This window comes from Physeter macrocephalus, chromosome 11 (assembly GCF_002837175.3).
Source record: "Physeter macrocephalus isolate SW-GA chromosome 11, ASM283717v5, whole genome shotgun sequence".
In the NCBI taxonomy this organism is placed as follows: Eukaryota; Metazoa; Chordata; class Mammalia; order Artiodactyla; family Physeteridae; genus Physeter; species Physeter macrocephalus.
In genome coordinates, this window is record NC_041224.1 from 68,571,900 (window position 1) to 68,588,290 (window position 16,391).

Here is a 16,391-nt window from a genome sequence, read left to right on the forward strand (position 1 = left end):
GGAGCATTTAATCCATTTACATTTAAGGTAGTTATCAATATGTATGTTCCTATTACCATTTTCTTAATTGTTTTGGGTTTGTCATTTTAGGTCTTTTCCTTCTCTTGTGTTTCCTGCCTAGAGAAGTTCCTTTAGCATTTGTTTTAAAGCTGGTTTGGTGGTGCTGAACTCTCTCAGCTTTTGATTGTCTGTAAAGGTTTTAATTTCTCCACCAAATCTGAATGAGATCCTTGCTGGGTAGAGTAATCTTGGTTGTAGGTTTTTCCCTTTCATCACTTTAAATATGTCCTGCCACTCCCTTCAGTGTTGCAGAGTATCTGCCGAAAGATCAGCTGTTAACCTTATGGGGATTCCTTTGTATGTTATTTGTTGTTTCTCCCTTGCTGCTTTTAATATTTTTTTGTTTGTATTTAATTTTTGATAGTTTGATTAATATGTATGTTGGCATGTTTGTCCTTGGATTTATCCTGTATGGGACTCTCTGTGCTTCCTGGACTTGATTGACTATTTCCTTTCCAATATTAGGGGAGTTTTCAACTATAGTTTTTTCAAATATTTTCTCAGTCCGTTTCTTTTTCTCTTCTTCTTCTGGGACCCCTATAATTCAAATGTTGGTGCGTTTAATGTTTTCCCAGAAGTCTCTGAGACTGTCCTCAGTTCTTTTCATTCTTTTTTCTTTATTCTGCTCTACACTGGTTATTTCCACTATTTTTTCTTCCTGGTCACTTATCCGTTCTTCTGCCTCAGTTATTCTGCTCTTGATTCCTTCTAGAGAATTTTTAATTTCATTTATTGTGTTGTTCATCATTGTTTGTTTGCTGTTTAGTTCTTCTAGGTCTTTGTTAAACGTTTCTTGTATTTTCTCCATTCTATTTCCAAGATTTTGGATCATCTTTACTATCATTACTCTGAATTCTTTTTCAGGTATACTGCCTATTTCCTCCTTATTTGTTTTGTGTGGTGGGTTTTTACCTTGCTCCTTCATCTGCTGTGTGTTTCTCTGTCTTCTCATTTTGCTTAACTTTCTGTGTTTGGGATCTCCGTTTCACAGGCTGCAGGATCGTAGTTCCTGTTGTTTTTGGTGTCTGCCCGCAGTGGCTAAGGTTGGTTCAGTGTGTTGTGTAGGCTTCCTGGTGGAGGGGACTGGTGCCTCTGTTCTGGTGGGTATGTCTGGATCTTGTCTTTCTGGTGGTCAGGACTGCGTCCGGTGGTGTGTTTTGGGGTGTCTGTGACCTTATTATGATACTAGGCATCCTCTCTGCTAATGGGTGATTTTGGATCATCTTTACTATCATTACTCTGAATTCTTTTTCAGGTATACTGCCTATTTCCTCCTTATTTGTTTTGTGTGGTGGGTTTTTACCTTGCTCCTTCATCTGCTGTGTGTTTCTCTGTCTTCTCATTTTGCTTAACTTTCTGTGTTTGGGATCTCCGTTTCACAGGCTGCAGGATCGTAGTTCCTGTTGTTTTTGGTGTCTGCCCGCAGTGGCTAAGGTTGGTTCAGTGTGTTGTGTAGGCTTCCTGGTGGAGGGGACTGGTGCCTCTGTTCTGGTGGGTATGTCTGGATCTTGTCTTTCTGGTGGTCAGGACTGCGTCCGGTGGTGTGTTTTGGGGTGTCTGTGACCTTATTATGATACTAGGCATCCTCTCTGCTAATGGGTGAGGTTTTGTTCCTGTCTTGCTAGTTGTTTGGCATAGGGTGTCCGTACTGTAGCTTTCTGGTCATTGAGTGGAGCTGGGTCTTAATGTTGAGATGTAGATATCTGGGAGAGCTTTCACCGTTTGATATTACGTGGAGGCGGCAGGCCTCTTGTGGACCAATGTCCTGAGCTCGGCTCTCGCACCTCAGAGGCACAGGCCTGACACCCGGCCAGAGCACCAAGACCCTGTCAGCCACACGGCTCAGAAGAAAAGGGGAAAGAAAAGAAAGACAGAAAAATAAAATAAAGTTATTTTAAAAATTGTTAAAAAAATAATTAAAAAGTAATTTAAAAAAAAAGAAAGAAAGAAGAGAGCAACCAAACCAAAAAACAAATCCACCAATGATAACAAGCACTAAAAACTATACCAAAAAAAAAAAAAAAACAAAGAACAGACAGAAATCTAGGACAAATGGTAAAAGCAAAGCTATACAGACAAAATCACACACAGGCCACCACCTCAATTTTGGGATGATTCGTTGTCTATTCAGGTACTCCAGAGATGCAGGGTAAAGGAAGTTGATTGTGGAGATTTAATCCCCTGCTCCTGAGGCTGCTGGGAGAGATTTCTCTTTCTCTTCTTTGTTAGCACAGCTCCTGGGGTTCAGCTTTGGATTTGGGCCCGCCTCTGTGTGTAGGTCGCCTGAGGGCATCTGTTCTTTGCTCAGACAGGACGGGGTTAAAGTAGCAGCTGATTAGGGGGCTCTGGCTTGCTCAAGCCGGCGGGGAGGGAGGAGTACAGAATGCGAGGCGAGCCTGCTGCGCGGCAGAGGCCAGCGTGACATTGCACCAGCCTCGGGCATGCCATGTGTTCTCCCGAGGAAGTTGTCCCTGGATCACAGGACCCTGGCAGTGGTGGGCTGCACAGCCTCCTGGGAGGGGAGGTGTGGAGAGTAACCTGTGCTTGCACACAGGCTTCTTGGTTGCTGCAGCAGCAGCCTTAGCATTTCATGCCTGTCTCTGGTGTCCATGCTAATAACTGTGGCTCGCACCCATCTCTGAAGCTCGTTTAGGCGGTGCTCTGAATCCTCTCTTCTCACGCACCCCGAAACAATGGTCTCTTGCCTCTTAGGCAGTTCCAAACTTTTTCCCGGACTCCCTCCTGGCTAGCTGTGGCGCACTATCCCCCTTCAGGCTGTGTTCATGTACCCAGCCCCAGTCCTCTCCCTGGGATCTGAGCTCCAAAGCCGAAGCCTCAGCTCCTAGCCCCGACCCGCCCCGGCAGGTGAGCTGACGAGCCTCTCAGGCTGGTGTGTGCTGGTCGGCACCGATCCTCTGTGCGGGAATCTCTCCGCTTTGCCCTCTGCACCCCTGTTGCTGTGCTCTCCTCTCTGGCTCGAAGCTTCCCCCCCGCCAACTCCCGTCTCCGCCAGTGTAGGGGCTTCCTAGTGAGTGGAAACTTTTTCTCCTTCACAGCTCCCTCCCAGAGGTGCAGGTCCCATCCCTATTCTTTTGTCTCTGTTTTTTCTTTTTTCTTTTGCCCTGCCCAGGTACGTGGGGAGTTTCTTGACTTTGGGGAAATCTGAAGTCTTCTACCAGCGTTCAGTAGGTGTTCTGTAGGAGTTGTTCCACATGTAGATGTATTTCTGATGTATTTGTGGGGAGGAAGGTGATCTCCACATCTTACTCCTCCACCATCTTGAAGGTCTCCCCCCACTTAGCATGTTTTTGACGTCAGTTCATGTTGTAACATGTACCAATACTTCATTCCTTTTTACTGCTGAGTAGTATTCCATTGTATGGTTGTACCACATTTTGTTTATCTATTCATCAGTTGATGGACATTTGAGTTGTTTTCTTGCTTGGGGCATTATGAATAATGTTCTAAGCATTACACTCCTGTCTTTGTGTGGACCCATATTTCCAGATCTCTTGGAGACATTTATGGCAAATTTATGTTTAACTTTTTAAGAAACTTTCAGATTTTTCCATATCTCTTGGATATTTCCATATCTCTTGGATACATTTATGGCAAATTTATGTTTAACTTTTTAAGAAACTTTCAGATTATTTTGCAAAGTGACTGTACCATTTTACAGTCCCACCAGCAGTGTATGAGAGGTCTAGTTTCTCTTTGTTATTGTCTGTCATTTTTATTTTAGCCATTCTAGTAGGGTGTGAAATGGTATCTCATTGTGGTTTTAATATACATTTCCCTAATGGATACTTGAAAGTTAGCCTTGATTTTTCTTTCTTTTGTACCCTGCTCTCCCATTCTGTGGGTGTACCTATTAAGTATATCTTTAGTTCTCTCCTGTATCCTCATTCTCATTGCTTTATTTCTTCACTATTCTTGATTGTTAAAATGTGCTCCAACTAGTTTTCTCTGATACCAGTTCCTCGGCAGGTTGCAATCTATTTTCCACACCGCTATCAAAATGAATTTTCTAAAATATAGATGTGATCATGCCACTTCTTTGCTAAAAACCTTTCAAAGTATCCCCATTGCCTTTCAGATAGAGTCACTATTTGAACCCTGCTTATTTTACAAGATCTATTTGAACCCTGCTTATTTTACAAGATCTATTCTCACCACTCCTTCCCCCACCATCCTATCCTCTTATGAACTCACATACACTTCACACACATACTCTGCACACATCCTGACCTGTAATCTACCTACAGTTATCTGAATACTTTAGGATTTTCTTTCTTCTGTGCCTTTGAACATGCTGTAACCTCTGTCTAGAATGTTCATCCATCTCTGTTTACAAACTCTTACTCATTCTTCAAGGCTCAGCACAAATAAAACTCCCTCTTGGAATCTTTCTCTGATTCTCTTTAGTAGTTAAGCTTTGTTTTTGTGTGTTATTATAGTGACATAAATAGGTGTCTGTGAGACTATATTTGGTTGAATTGCATGAAATTATCATTTTAAGCTGAAATATGGTTTATATGTCAGCCTACAACATTTTTGTAGTTACTTGTTTTTGTTCATGTGTCTGTTAACAATAGCAGGCCACTTACAACATATTTGTTGATAGATGCATGAACGAATAAATTATTCTTAACATGGCTTTTATTTAAAGTGAAAAGTCAACTTGAAAAACGTTAGGTCTTCTTCTTTATAATCATGTAGCCTCAAAGGTTAAGTTTATTTGTATTGTGTGAAAAATTATTAATACCAAACCAACTGCCATGATATGTCTCCTAATAAATACATCTTTAATATCCTGAATGAAGTCACAGATTATTATCTCTCACATACAATTTAGTAGTCATTTTCATGTTAGTGGACAGCATCATAGTTCCATAGTTCAAATCAAATAATAAAGGTTACTGATTTTTCATAAAAATACCATTTTAAAATCGAAACACTGTAAGCTAACAAAATTTTATATATATGTGTGTGTATATATGTATGTGTGTGTATGTATAAGATTGTAACTATGTAAAAATTGCCTTTGAATGTGGAAATAATAGTAATGAAAAGAATTGTTCTCAGAATATGAATTATATGAGAATATTTTAATATTTTCTTAAAAGAGCAAATGTACTTATTTCCATGTTTTACATCAAACAAGGAGTCACGTCTGAATTGTGGTTTTAGAAAAGGTAACCATCTGAATGGTTGGCATACTTTAGGTAATTACGTGCTGAAGAACCCATACTTCATTTTAAACAAAATTATAGTTTTTGTCAATATTTTAATTTATTTACGATTTTTAAACCTCATAGCTTCCCTTAATGCATGTATTACAGCTTTGTTATAGTTTGCAGATGGTTAGATTGCCATCAGTATTAGTCATGTTCAGTGATTATATTCACTTCATATTTCACATGGCATTGTACACGTGCTGTATTGTAACTATTACCTTCTTTCAGTTTTATAAGTACTTCAAATCACCGTTTGTATAAACGTTATGCGTTTTGTAAGGAAATTCCTATTTTAAAAAAACCCCAGGGAACACTTGTCCACTAACTCCATATTCAAATTCCTTTTCTTCACAAAGTTGTTCAACACTTTGGAATTATTCAGACATGCAGAGATAAATTAGGAGTCTAAAGAATGTGGTTTACTTTATAACTTAAAGAATTGGACAGTGATTTGAACATTTGCAACTCTGAACGTTTGCAACTGTTCCATTTGCAACTCTGAACATGTGGACTGAAAGGGGTGGTTCCCTTGGCTGGAGCCTGACCTCTGTGCACACCTTGGTCTTTGTCTCCACCGTGCCCACACTACACACTGCAGCCATATAAATCAGATTTTTGACGTGTTATAAAGGGCAAGGCACAGCTGCTGCAGACTGCATTGTTCAAAAACTTTTGAAACGCTGCATATCCAACAAAATTTATTGTTTGTATGAATGTCAGTTTTTATTGAGGTAAGCCTTGTTTCTTTAGAAAAAGAAACTCAAATGATGAGCCAGTGATTATTTCAAATTAAATAGGTTTAACTTCTGTCTTTCTCTCTCTCATTGCTTGTCTGTTTAAGAAAGAGTGACTGGCTTTGAGAGAAGGCCTTGATTATTACACCTGTGTTAATAGGAAGTTGTTGATTGAGATTTCTGTTACGAAGTCTTTCTGCTTAAGTCAGGAGTGAGTCTCTTTTATAAAAAGAAATTGAGAGCATGTAATCATAATGTAAGTATAAATATGTCATCTTTTCAACTGTATTTTGTGATTCCTTTGTTTCTGTTATAGCAGATAACTTCATATATAGCTACTTTGCTTTGCTAGATGCCAGATATTTTTTAAAAGGCATTTGTATATTGGTAAATGTAATGTGCAATCTACAGTAAATTTGAGAGTACTTTTGTAAAATTTTTAAAGTTTCTATAGAAAGGCAAACCTTTTTAATGCAGTTAGTTTTTTCTATAGTGTGTTTTTTGGCCATTTTTAATAAACTGAAAAATAGAAAGTTGTTCTGTTAAAGTCAGATTAGAAATAGGCTTTATGAAAAAGTTAAAAAGTCAATTCAGGTTATTCATTTTCACTTACTGACTCATATCTTTCATATATAATCTCATATAGTATACTACTAATTTAACATTGTTTACTAAAAGTAAAACATTAGACGTTTCTTCAAAGAGAGATTTAAGAGTACATTATATTATTTAAGCAATGATTTGTATCTGGTGCATTTATACTGCTTGTTGATCTTTTAGTTTTATCTGTTCAGATTTTTTTATTGATATGTGATAAGTATCTAAAAAAACTAGATGCTCTAACCAAAGAATTTTGTCCCTAGCCTTTTAATGTCTTAATTATTTTCATCATTTAAAAGAATATTACTGTTACAATATTTGACATTTTATAATGCTCTCAAAAGAAGATAATTTTTCCTAAATTGTTAATTTTAGGTGCTGTTTTTCAACCCTAAACTTTTGACCAAGAATGAAACTATTTAAAAGTTAAGATGCCAACAGGTAATTTCTTGTAAGTTTATATACTTTTGTCAATGTGTGTCACATAGAAATAGAACCAAAAAACAAATGTATATTAACACCAGGCTTTTCCCCATCTAAAATTGTCCTAGAAATATGGAATACCTTGGTTTTGAAAGACCTTCCTTTATAACATGACACTATTTTATTTTAGACCTATATTTTATCACTTTTTACAAACTGACAAATTCTGGCTTACTCTAAATCTTATAACAACTTTACAAATAAGTAAATGAAATCAGAATAAAAATAGATTCAGAGATAGTGATTCTGGTTAGATGAGTATTCTATACTGATAAAATAGCAAGTGCTGAGTCATGACTGGTTGTAATCTTATTAAAAACAAGGACATTAATTTCAGCCACGGGAAGCATTCTGCGATAAAGTTGACACTCCACCCTCAATGGAGAAACCCTATGTGATGACTTCCATGATTCTAGCATAATGTATTGTCAACTGGGATTTTATTTGTTAGCCAAATTATTCCTGAAGAGTTGTAAGAATTATCTTATTAAAAGTTGTTTGGTTGTAAAGAAGCATGACATTGTGTAAAAAAGACAAAATCTAAAAGATTAGTTCTAGTTGGTTTACTTTCTTCTTTTCCACTTAAATTCTTTGTAGTTCTGTTTTCCTCTTTACATTTTTATACTTTTATAATTGTAATGTGATGGTGAAACAGAATCTTCTCAATTCTAAAGCAAAAGGAAAGTTTTAAAATTTCACATTCTGAGAGTGAAAACATCTGGTTCTACAGCAGTTACATCTTAAGGGTATTGATATCTTAGTGGCAAATAAATGCTAGATAACTTTTTAAAATGCTAAATTGGAATAATGCCATTTTCTTCTTCACAATAGATTCTATGTCACTTTCTGGACAGAACCAATCAGGAACCAAGAATGTGCGATTTTAAAGCAATGTGATTCCCCCTTCAGGACCAAAAGATAAAGCATTCAGCAATTTGCTTTTCTAATCATAAATAGTAGTATACAGTAGTATAATGACTCAATGAATTCTACTATGTTATTTCTAAGTTTTTCTGTCTGATGGTTTTGGTGGGATTTTTTTTTTTAATGGTGGAGGAGGAGGTAGAGGCTGGAAGGAAGGAAAGGCACCAAGAGAGAAAGGGAAGGCAAAGAGAGAAAGAACATAAAGGAAAGGTCAAAGATAAAGAAGGAAGAAAGGATGGAGAAAGAGGAGGAGAGAAAGGAAGCAAGAGAGAAATGGAGGTTTATTTTCTTAATATTCTGAAAATTTTTGCTGTATATCAGATGATGACTTAGGTTTTCAGTTTTACTGAGAACTTTAGATATGTCTTTATAGTTGCTAGTTATTACCTAAAATTCCCTTGCAAACCAAAACCTAATAAGATTATATTTTTGTTTTTTTGATGTTAAATTGTCATATGTAGAAATATTTAAAGATGATTTTGGACATCAGAATTTATTTAATAATCTAAATTTTTTTCCCACTACAATTTCAGACTTTAATGTATTTGAGACCTTAAAGGAAAGATACGAATCTAAATATACACTTGGGACAGGAGAACTCTAAGCAAAGCTGCAGAATCTATGTACTAAATGAGAAAAGCCACTATTTATTTTAAGATCGTAATCGCCTCCTTTTAATCTATTATAGAGATTCCCTATTTCTGTAATATAGCTTTTAACTCCATTATAATTAATGACCATATCTTCAAGACAGATTAATTTTTTTCCTCAAAGGGGTAGAAGTCCCTGCTTATCAAATACGGAATAAGATTAAGTCCTTCATTTTAAGAAACAATTCTTCATTCTAATTTTTAGAATTACTACTTCAGTGTAAGATACTTGGTCCTTTTCCTTATTTTATTAGAAAAACTATAATTTGTTTTTCTCTGTTTTATTTATGTATATGTTTTAGATCATGAAGAGCCCTGTGGTCCCAGTCATAGGTCATTTTGCCTGAATGGAGGGATTTGTTATGTGATACCTACTATTCCCAGCCCATTTTGTAGGTGAGTGAAATGGACTGGGGGAGAGGGTGATTTTATTTTTTATCATCTACTAACTTCTTTGAGAAGTGATAAATATTGAACAAAGAGTATAAGATGAAAAAGCGTGAGGAACACTCTTCATATTTATATAGAACAAAATTATGGTTTTAAAATAAAAACAAAACGAAGTGGCAAATCACAATCTCAAAAGTGTTTATTTTGAAAATTGGTAGTGGTAGCCTCAAGCCTATGCAGATTTTTTAATCCATTTTAGTGAACTCTCTATGATTTTAGCAATTTAGGGAAGACAGTCTATACTTATTACTGGCAAAACAGCTATAGAATTCACTAATGTAAGAAAAGCAACATGAGATATTTTGCTTTGATTTAGAATACATGATAACTGTGTTGGTACCAAAACTTCATTTGATATATTAAAAAGAAAGTGAAGAGTTAAGTTTTTCTAATGGTAGCAGCAAATTTTAAAAAGAAGGGTATCTTGGCCATTATTGTTTTAAAATAATATTATTCACTTTGGGAGCATAGTTATAGCCAGTGATCAATAAAAGACTTGAAAATAGTACTTGTATAGCTGGCTTCGTGTGAGTTTGGTTGAACAGGATTTAAGGGGGTTATAATAAACCTCTTTTAATATGTGAACGAAAAACATAGCACTACCAATAATGTTCACAGATTTTAGCAGAGCTAACATCTAAAGATGCTTTGTAGCATGTGCATCAATTACTCTGTTTTTGTTACTTAACTGAAGTGTGAGAGGTATAGAATCTAGATTTAAGATCTTACTAAAGGATAGGAAAGTAAAATTCACAGGAAAAGTGAAAGATATTGGGATTTAGTGTGGAGGAGGAGAGGCAGAGAAATAACCTTATAATTATTGGGATTTAGTGTGGAGGAGGAGAGGCAGAGAAATAACCTTATAATTATCTCAGGAAGTGTTTAGAAATTTTCATGGAGGGAATAGTGAGTGACTGTTTTTAAAAACAGGCATTTTTTCCTCTCAGGTAAAAAAGGAAGGGGATAAAGGAACAAATTAGCAATTATTTCTCACCCACCAGGAGCTTCTACATTATTTTACGTTTTTAAATCCATTTACTGAGATATAATTTATGTATGACAAACTACATTCATTTTTAATTAATTAATTTATTTATTTTTGGCTGCATTGGGTCTTTGTTGCTATGCACGGCTTTCTCTAGTTGTGGTGAGCGGGGGCTCCTCTTCGTTGTGGTGCGTGGGCTTCTCATTGCAGTGGCTTCTCTTGTTGCAGAGCACTGGCTCTAGGCGCACGGGCTTCAGTAGTTGGGGCTTGTGGGCTCAGTGGTTGTGGCTCGCGGGCTCTAGAGCACAGGCTCAGTAGTTGTGGCGCACGGGCTTAGTTGCTCTGCGGCATGTGGGATCTTCCTGGACCAGGGCTTGAACCGGTGTCCCCTGCATTGGCAGGCGGATTCTTAACCACTGCGCCACCAGGGAAGTCCCTATGTTCATTTTAAGTGCATAATTGATGAATTTTGACAAATGTTTATACCCGTGAAACTACCACCACCACAAAATACAGAACATTTCCATTATCCCCCCAAATTTCTTTATTGACCATATTCTTTATTTACATTTTCATGTTTCATTCTCAGAAAAACCTTAGAGAAAAGGGGGAGAGGAGACCTAAGGAAATAGAAAAATAAAGGGAAAATGAAAAATTAACTGACTTGCCAAAAGTCATACAACTAGGAAAAAATTAAAGAAATGGCCTTTGAGTACAACTCCCAGGGTTCACTTAATCTTATGATATATTCATTCTGGATTCTTTATAAGGGGATATGGCATGTGGCATTCATAGAACAAAACCAAAATGCTTACCAGAAAAAATAAATTTAATAATTAAAAAATAGTAACATTTTGTATCTTGATCTTGGTGTAGCTATATGGGTGAAAAGGCTATCCTTTCTCCATTGAATTGCCTTTGCATCTTTGTCAAAAATTAATTGACCATATATGTGTGGGTCTACTTCTGGGCTATTCTAAATCACTGATCTGTATTTCTGTCTTTTACCAATAACAAATAGTCTCAATAACTGTAGCTTTATAATAAGTGAAGTCAGGCATTGTGAGTCCTTAACTTTGGTCTTCAGTTCATTGATCTTTAGCCTTCTTTTTAACAGACAGTATTTAATGTTAAAAATTTCCAAATACATTTTAACTCCTTCCTACAAATTTTATAGCCTGTTGTTCAGTACTAAGTTTAAAATTTTTTCCATTATGATTTCTTCTTTAACGTATGGGGGGTTTTTTTTGGTTATCCTTTAAGATTTATATCTAATTTAATTGCATTGTAGTCAGAGTATGTGTTCTATTAATACTTGTCTGTATACTAAATAAATATCTGTTATGCTGCAGTGAATAAGTTGAAAGAAAGAGTTCAGAGTACTGAAATTTGGAGAATCATTGTAATGGGAAGTAATCTAGGGTCTTAGTTCAGGCTACTATAGCAAAATATCATAGACTGGGTGGCTTATAAACAACAGAAATTTATTTCTCACAGTTCTAAAGGCCAGAAGTCTGAGATTAGGGTGCCAGCCTGGTTGGGTTCTGGTGAGTGCCTGCTTCCTGGTTTGCAGATGTACCTGGGTAGAACTTTTGACTGGCAGATTTATTTTCAGGAAGGGCTAGTAAGGAGCCAGCTATCAGACTGCAGACAACATATGACAGAATGGGGAGTACCTTCTTCTAGATGTAAGCAAATTACAAACCACAGGCCAGATCGTTTTTGTATGACCCTCAAGCTAAGAGTATTTTTCTTGCTTTTTAAAGCGTTGTAAAAAAACACATGCAAAAATATGGAAGATTATGCCATACATGGCAGGAAGAGAGCTTTCTAGAGCCTCTTTGGACTTTCTTTCAAACCAGCCTCCTCTCATTTTTCTTATCTACTTTCTTTATTTGGTGATTTAGCACAGTGATTTTCTTTTTTTAAGCTAATATTTTAAAGTTGAGGACTACATGACATCAGTTCGTTAGTGTTTGTTGAGATTTGCTCTGGAGCCTGGTTCATGTACAGTATTTTAAATGGTCTGTGTCTCCTAGAGAAGAATGTATATTCTTTAATTGACAGATGTAGGGTTTTATATATGTACCTTAGATCAAGCTTGTTATAATGTGCTGTTCAAATCTTACATATCCTTACTAATTTTCAATCTTCTTGATTTATCAGTAACTGAAGAGTTATGTCAAAATTTCTCATGTCAAAATTTCTCACTGTTTTTGGATCTTTAATATCACAATTTCTGTTAATTTTTGCTGAAAATATTTTGAGGCAATGTTATTAAGCCTATATTAATTTAGAATGGTTATGTCTTCTGGTGAAGTATCCCTTTTTATCATGATATAGTGACCTTCTTTAATGTTTTCTGCCTTAAAATCTATTTATCTGACATTAAGGTAGCTATACTAGCTTTCATTTTTCAGTATTTGACTAATACACTTTTTTCTTCCAATTTTTCAATGTGTGTCTGTAAACACATACAGTCAGTTGAACTTTACCTTTTCTGTCTTTATTGAAATGATTGAGTTTTATTTTTCCACCCTACATTCTATTCATTTTCATTGATATCTCTTGAAATTAATTTAGTTGTGTCTGTCTTTTTTTTAAAAGAATAGAAAAAATATTAGAATAAATAGTGCATAATGAGTATAAGTATTATTTGTGAAACTTGTGCTTCAGGTGTGTGTGTGTGTGTGCATGTGTTTGGAGTCACATCTATTATTATTTTTTTGATTCAGTGGCTAAATATTATTTTTTTTTAATTGGAGTATAGTTGATTTACAATGTTGTGTTACTTTCGCTGTACAGCACAGTGAATCAGTTATACATATACGTATATCCACATACAGTATTTAGTAGAGTTCCCTGTGTTATACAGTAAGTCCTTATTGGTTATCTATTTTATGTATAGTAGTGTGTATATGTCAATCCCAATCTCCCAATTTATCCCTCCTCCTCTTTCCCCCCTGGTAACCATAAGATTGTTTTCTACATCTGTGACTCTATTTCTGTTTTGTAAATAAGTTCATTTGTAACATCTAATTATTTACAAAGTCCTGGATTAAATGGAATTTATCCTTACTTTTGTATCTCTTTGCTCTTTCCTTAGTATTGTTTCTCTCCTGAGGTATTGCAGTAGCCTCCTCTCTTCTATCCTAGTCTCATTCACAATACTGCTGTAGTCGTCTTTGTCTTTTCTGTTCACAAAATATTTCAAAGGATACAGTGTATCTCCAAATTTCTTAGCCTGGCATTCAAAGCTTTTCATCATATTGGTCTGTTCTGTTGACATCCTCTCCTATAACTTCTTCATACATACCTTGAGTTGTAAACATCCTGAACAATGTGCAGGTTCCCAAACATGCTAAGCCTGATTCCATGCTTTGGCGTATGTCAGTTCGCCTGCCTGAAATGCCTTTCCTCCCTTGTCTTTGAAGAGAGCTAATTTATCACTTCTTCTGTGGAGCCTTCTTTGTCTTAACCAGGCAGTTTCATGGGCTTTCTTTTGTACCCCATAATACCTTGTGCATTTCATGCATACCTTTATTATGCCACTGATTAATATTTTAACTGTTTATTTACTGCCTTCCTCAAAATTGTGAATGCCTTGAGGGCAGAGATTTGCCATCTTTCTGCTTTTTGTGCCTAGCAAAATAAATAAATGAATAAATAAGTATAATGAAGGAAGGAAAGGAACAAATTATACCTATGTATTGCTGCAAGTAATTACAGAAAACTCAAATTTTAAATTGTTTAGTAAAATGTACTGTGTTATATTAGTCCTACAAGATCAGTAAATAATTTTTATGCAGTGGTTATGGGTGGGTTTTTTTACACCTTTTTTGTGGTTTTCAGTATATTTCATATAAAAAAGAAAATGAGGCAGTATAAATGGCAGTATAAATATATTTTACATACTATTTATTAACTGAAGTTGTGAATTTTACTTTTTGAAAGTATGATTCTTATTCACCATAACACTTAATTTAAAGGTTTAGGTGAATTCTAGTATTTTTTGAATTATTTTTTATTGTAGTAAAAGGTAGATAACATAAAACTTACCATTATAAACATTTTTAAGTGTATAGTTCAGTGACATTAAGTACATTCACATTGTTAAGCAACCATCACCACTATCCATCTCCAGAACTTTTTCATCATCCTAAATGGAAATTTGTACCCATTAAACAATAACCTCCCATTTCCCTTCTTTCCAGTGCTGGTAAGCATTGTTCGACTTTGTGGCTCTATGAATTTGACTATCCTAGGTTCCTCAAATAAGTGGAATCATAACAATACTTAGCTTGTATGTCTGTCTTATTTTACTTAGCATAATGACTTCAGGGTTCTTCCATTATAGCATAGTGTAGAATTTCCTTCCTTTTTAAAGATTAATGATATTCCATTGTATGTATGTAACATATTTTGTTTATGCATTCATCCATTGGGGGACATTTGGGTTGTTTTTAACCTCTTGGCTATTCTGAATAATGCTGCTATGAACACGGGTATACAAATATCTCTTCAAGACCCTACTTTCAATTCTTTTGAGTATGTAACCAGGAGTGGGATTGTATGGTAATTCTATGTTTAATTTTTGAGGCACTGCCTTGCTGTTTTCTACAGTGGCTGCACCGTGTTACATTCCTACTAGCAATGCACAAAAGTTCCAATTTATCCACATCCTTGTGAACACTTGTTATTTTCTGTTTAGTTGTGGCTCGCGGGCTCTAGAGCACAGCCTCAGTAGTTGTGGCACATGGGCTTAGTTGACCCGCAGCATATGGGATCTTCCCAGACCAGGGCTCAAACCCATGTCCTCTGCATTGGCAGGCAGATTCTTAACCACTGAGCCACCAGGGAAGCCCTCATTGTGGTTTTGATTTGCATTTCCCTGATGATTAGACATGTTGAAATCTTTTCACGTGCTTCCTGGCCATTTGTATATCTTCTTTGGAGAAATGTCTATTTAAGTCCTTTGCCTATTTTTGAATTGGGTTGTTTTTTATTTGTTGTTGTTGAGTTTTAGTTCTCTGTACATTCTGGGTATTAACACATTAGCAGATGTGTGATTTACAAATATTTTCTCCCATCTTATGAATTGCCTTTTTACACAGTTGATAGTATCATTTGATGCATGAAACATTTTAATTTTGATCAAGTCCAATTTGTTGGTTTTTTTCTTTTGTTGCCTGTGTTATTGGTATCATTTCCAAGAAATCCTTGCCAAGTCTATGTCATGAAGCTTTTGCCTTATGTTATGAAGCCTTTGCCCTGTGTTTTCTTCTAAGAGTTTATATAGTTTTAGGTCTTATGTTTAGGGCTTTTTGTATTTTTAGCTAATTTTTATATATGGTGTAAGGTAAGGTCTTTTGCATATGACTATCCAGTTTTCCTAGCACCATTTGTTGAAAAGACTGCTCTTTCCCCATTGAATGGTCCTGGCACCCTTGTTGAATTGACCTTATATGTGAGGGTTTATTTTGGGGCTCTCTATTCTATTCCATTGGTCTATATGTTTGTTCTTATGCCAGTATCATATTGTTTGGATTACTTAGCTTTGTAGTAAGTTTTGAACTTGGGAAGTGTTAGTCCTCTAACTTTGTTCTTCACAATTGTTTTGTCTATGCAGGGTCCCTTGAAATTCCATATGGATTTTAGAATCAGTTTTCTTGTTTCTGTGGAAAACATCTATTTGGTTTTTAATCAGATTGTCTTGAGTACTTATATAGGTAGTTATTTTTTAATGTGTCAGACATTTTGTGTGAAAACTGTAGAGATATTTTAAGGTTTTTGATGGTATTATCTTCTTTTAGAGAGGATTTACATAAGATTCTAACAAGTGGTTAGAGGCACTAGTAATCATAGATTACCTAATCCAATCAATGATTGAGATTGTTCAAAGCAGGGCTTCAGCTGCTATGTAGAAACTATTCTGTCTGGTTTACCATTTTGTCTAATTTAAATTTTGGAAGCAGCTTGTCAACTTCCAAAAAATCCTGCAAGGATTTTAACTGGGATTGAATCTTTAGGTCACATATGAGAACTGGCCTCAAATAAAGTTGAGGACTTCCAATTCATGAACATGTTATATACCTTGATTTTAAGTCTTCTTTTTTTTCTTTTTTTTAATAACATCTTTATTGGAGTATAATTCTTTACAATGTTGTGATTTTATGTCTTCTTAAATTTCTTTCAGCAGTATCTATTTTTTAGTCTTGTTGTGATCTTGCATTTATTTCATTAGTTTTTTTTTTTTTTTTTTTTTTTT

At 35.5% G+C, this 16,391-nt stretch overlaps 1 protein-coding gene across 13 annotated transcripts in view; it reads left to right on the forward strand.

Moving 5' to 3' along the window:
- The window catches only part of NRG4 (neuregulin 4), a 140,949-nt gene that overhangs the window by 38,256 nt on the left and 86,302 nt on the right, over positions 1 to 16,391 (forward strand). For 12 of the 13 annotated variants that reach the window (XR_003681668.2, XR_003681673.2, XR_003681672.2 and 9 more), the window contains 2 exons: positions 7,007 to 7,072; positions 8,991 to 9,084. Coding sequence is in view for 1 of the 13 variants with exons in the window: in XM_028495142.2 (XP_028350943.1) it covers positions 7,063 to 7,072; positions 8,991 to 9,084 (104 nt within the window). In the remaining 12 variants the exon portion in view is untranslated. Of the gene's footprint in view, positions 1 to 6,221; positions 6,288 to 7,006; positions 7,073 to 8,990; positions 9,085 to 16,391 lie in introns of those variants that run through there. The other variant, XR_003681677.2, reaches the window with a different exon arrangement.